Raw genomic sequence first — 4,305 nt, 5'->3', positions numbered from 1 at the left:
TCTCCAATCATTAATCTACGGTCAACTATCTACACCTCAATAAGGATTGTAGTTTTTACCATTCATAAAAGGTAGGATAGATGACACTCTGTAACGGTCTAGAGCCAAAGTATTATTGTTGACTGTGATTGTCGAAGTGTTGCTAGCTGTCAACTGATGCGTTTTGAGTTACAGGTTTGAAACTGAGGGGATGTGTTGCCCTAGGTCAGAAAGGAACTCCTCGAACTCTATCATCCGAGCCAGTCAGTATTCCGGGCTTTGGAAGGTGAGAGGGAGGAGCACTTGTGGTTCAAGCAGGACAACCAGGAGCGGCCGTGGACGCTGGTGGAACTGGCGATCGATGCCATGCAGATGCCACTCCTGCTGGAAGGGAGGGCGAAGGACTACTACAAGACCCTCATCAACTTACCAGCGCCTGTAGAGGACAAGATGCAAGTCCTGCTTCCAGTCGACGTGGATATTCCCAGAGCGATTGAAGTCATAGGTAAGACTGACGATACTCCGAATGAAATATTACAATGATGAGTGTTCTCCGATTATCAATCCACTTATCGACATATAGTGATGCTTATCCAATATTTTTTTTACAGATATTTCTATGTATAGATTAATTTAAATCTTCTAAATTAATGGGATATAAACAGTAACATTAAAATTAAACATAGTTTTTGAGAACTAATTCTCCTTACTGGAAGTATTACTTAAGGATTTCAAAAAAGATTTTCATTGTTTAAATGTAAACATTATTGAATACAAACATAAACATTCATATGAAATGTTGTTCAAAGTGATTACTTACAGGCCCGGCATCTATACTGCAGTGGTGGCCGAACAACACCGGCTGTTTTATTCTACTCGGGATCTGACTATACTTGATATTTTTATTCTAGGGTGGCGTTAATAAAAAGTTCCCATTCATACCTGGTAATTAATCTTAATTCTTAGTGAATAATGATCATTGAAACATGCTTTTGAGGAAAAATATCGAACCTGTCTTAATACTCAAGGTAGTCATCATTTCATTAATGAAGCAGTCAGAACCCCTATTTTTTAATTATAACTAAAATAATAACATATAAAACATATAACATAATAAAAATCTTTAGATGTGAACATTTTCTAAACGTTAACGGTCATACTTTCATAGAAAATAAATTTCTTGTTTTGAAATCCTTATAATAATATAAATGCATTTTATAACAAAATATAAATAATATTAAACTTTCTTTTCTCACAATCATAAAAAAATATTTATTTCTAAAATAATATTGAATCTATACGTGAATTAACAAACTAATTGAATTTATTTTAATATTTTTATCAATTTAAAATTTTCATTATATTATTTGACAAGATGACAGTTCTCTAAATAAGAAATGTGAGAAAAAGTCTCACGCGCGGCCATCCATGTTAAAATCGACATAGCGACCAATGATGGGTTAAAGTTTTTTTTCCTGATTTCTGAGGTTGCTGAAGTGACGCTATGTAAATATATAATTCTATTATTTAATTTGTGTGTTATTTTTATACTGACTCTTTCTCTACGGAAACCTCCGTTTAACTGATAAAATCATCTTTCCCGTAGGTTCATTTCATAGACGTTTTATTGTGATATAATATATTGTTTCTGAGAAAAAATAGTCTTCTCTTAAGTCAACTCTAATATACCATAACCTTTTTCCCTGAGTTTTACTTACAGTGCCTATATTGATTGAATATTTTACTATCAAGAACGGAGCGCTATTGGTTGCAGCTCGATTCTGTAAACACTAAACGATTTATTAGCGTCCTATCTAATAAAATATATATATATATGTTAAATCAGATTTATTTTTTTAATTAATAATATTCGTCTTTAGGCCTTTGCAATGAACGAAATGTTTAGAGCTTATTGCTGGGATCCGGTATGTTATTTCTCGTCCAAGTCAGCTATAACATGTCGGTTCGTTTCGGAATTAATTTATAGGATTAGCTTTGGAATATAATTAACCCAATAATAATGTATTTTTTAGTTGATCGGGAATCAATACAACTTCTTTAGTTTTAAAGGGTATATTAGGCTATACTAATTTAAGAGTATTTGAAAGAAGGGGGAGGGGAGATAGTATGTGTCTGAAAATGGCTGAAACAGATTAAGTGTTTTATTCACCGTATAAAATTTAGAAATCTATACGGTTTTTCTACTAGAACAATTGTATTTCAGATTAGATTAAAGAAACTATCCAGAATAAGCAGTGGTTGAAGTACAATTCACAATTCCAAATACTTATTCAATTTTCGGCCATTTACGACTTATTATCTTATGTCAGTCCTTCATTATTTTGATGTTAATAAAGATTTTTCGTAAAAATAGAAGACGGTGTATTTTGGAAGAGGTTAGCGCAGAACAAATACCCATACATGATACCAAGCGCAGTGATACAGAAGTTCTCCTATAAGTCTTTGTTCATACAGGAATGGTTTTCCCAGTACCTTTCTGATTTAGAGCCTTATGCAGTCTCATACCACAAAGTTGAGGAAAATACAAAAATGGTAGCACCGTACATCAATATTCTTGATATTAAAGAACTCAAAGCTCCGGTTTTTCGAAAACAAGATCCTCCACGCGCTGATTGCGACCCGAACCTGGTAGATATGCCTTGGCTAAAAGAGACTTGCCTCCCTCCATTCCCTTACGTTCAGAGAATCGACCTGTCGCTCATACTACCTCACCTATACAACCTCACTCACGTTTCCATATGCTTCGGATTCTCCAACTACGAGCGTTACAGATGCTTCAGAAAATCGAGGATAAACGTAAAAGACATAGAAAATCTGTTCACGGGTATACTCCGGTCGAAAAAGATCGAATCCCTAAGCATATACATGAGTGCCTTCTACGAGACAGACATGAGAATGACCGTGAGGTGTCTGCTCCTTTTGCCTGTCCTCTTGACGAAGTTGGAAATATCGAATTGTGAACTCGATGACAGGGTCGGCAGGATGGTTGGGCTTTTGATTCTCCACCACCTTACCATCCAAGAAATCAACTTGAAGAGGAACTACTTGACCAGAACTGGAGCTTATTTCATCGCCGCGGCTCTGTCTGCAACCCGCCTCAAGTCATTGAAGATCATAAACTTATCGCAGAACGGAATTGGCGACGTTGGAGGAATTTACATGGCCCTCATGTTGACTGTCAATCGTAGCCTCCAAGGTCTGTACCTTTCAGGATGCAGAATTGGGAAGACTGGAGCTCTCCTTATCTTGGGCGCTCTTGGTTTGAACTGTGCTCTCCAGAGCATGGACCTATCTGTCAACCACATTGGCAGCCTATCAGACGTTGAAGAAGAAAGGATAGTCGTGGACATAAAAAAGCATCCAAAGATCGCGGAGCTGACTCTTGGGCAATGCGGCCTAGATCCTGTACTTGTCGAGTTTATCAAAGCACTTGGAAATGACAAGCGTGTTTTGAAAGCTCGTGATGTTGAAAGCCATGGAACTGTATTAGTAAGGAGGCACCAGGATGACCCGTTCGATCATAACTGGAAGGCATATTCTCAGCCTACCATGGAACAAGGATCAGTATTATCGACCGATTCCGGAGAGCTGACTTCGATAGGATCGACCATCTCGGATCTCGAACAGAGTGAAGATCTGGTCCCTAGAAAGAAGTTAAACAGGTTCATGAAGGCCACTTTGACACCCAGTCTCGCACTGAAGGCCATTCAGTCGGTTCTAAAATGGATCCAAAGGGTGGCCATTATCCGGGCACAGAAAACTGGAAGGCCCATCAAGAGTACATTCTCTGAAGAAATCCAGTCTCTCCAGGTGAAGAAGTTGATAAAAGAGGAACTTACACGCTTGATCAGATGGAAGTTGAAGAAATCGAAACTGTTTTCCATGCCCGAGAAGATGTCTTTGAGAACTCCGATACCACGGCATGTAATAAACAATGCTATCAAGATTATGCTAAGCAGGGTGCCAAGTAAATTGGTCAGCAAGGTTATCAACCAAACAATCAAAAAAGTACATGTTTGATAAATAAATATCAATAATCACTTGTTTTTATTTATTTCATATTTTTTTTAAGTATCAGGTTACCCGTTCAGCATAGTGGAATGACTACACAGCTTTGGCCGTCTGACTCTGATTTTCAACGGAATGATTGGTTCATTCTGTTAAAAATCTGAGCCAAGCAAGTTCAGTGAAGCTCAGTAGAAAATTATTTTACTATTTTTAGAAAATATTTATTTACACAGATTAATTTTTAAAAAATATTATTTTTCATCGATTAATTGTTGCTATACTTTTCGTTATTTTTAA

The 4,305-nt window shown here is 36.8% G+C and overlaps 1 protein-coding gene across 2 annotated transcripts in view; it reads left to right on the top strand.

Annotated features, from left to right (window-relative positions):
* The window catches only part of LOC106690087 (dynein regulatory complex subunit 5), a 23,328-nt gene extending 19,288 nt beyond the window's left edge, over positions 1-4,040 (top strand). The window contains exons 3-4 of one of the 2 annotated variants that reach the window (XM_067045180.1): positions 205-484; positions 2,354-4,040. In XM_067045180.1, the coding sequence (XP_066901281.1) occupies positions 205-484; positions 2,354-4,020 (1,947 nt within the window). In that variant the 3' untranslated portion in view covers positions 4,021-4,040. Of the gene's footprint in view, positions 1-174; positions 485-2,353 lie in introns of both variants that reach the window. The other variant, XM_067045182.1, reaches the window with a different exon arrangement.
* The last annotated feature ends 265 nt before the right edge of the window (positions 4,041-4,305 follow it).

Source organism: Halyomorpha halys, unplaced genomic scaffold, assembly GCF_000696795.3.
Source record: "Halyomorpha halys isolate HHAL.00 unplaced genomic scaffold, Hhal_1.1 Scaffold1574.1, whole genome shotgun sequence".
In the NCBI taxonomy this organism is placed as follows: Eukaryota; Metazoa; Arthropoda; class Insecta; order Hemiptera; family Pentatomidae; genus Halyomorpha; species Halyomorpha halys.
Note: the sequence above shows the minus strand (reverse complement) of the source record. Positions and strands in the feature narration are given on the sequence as shown.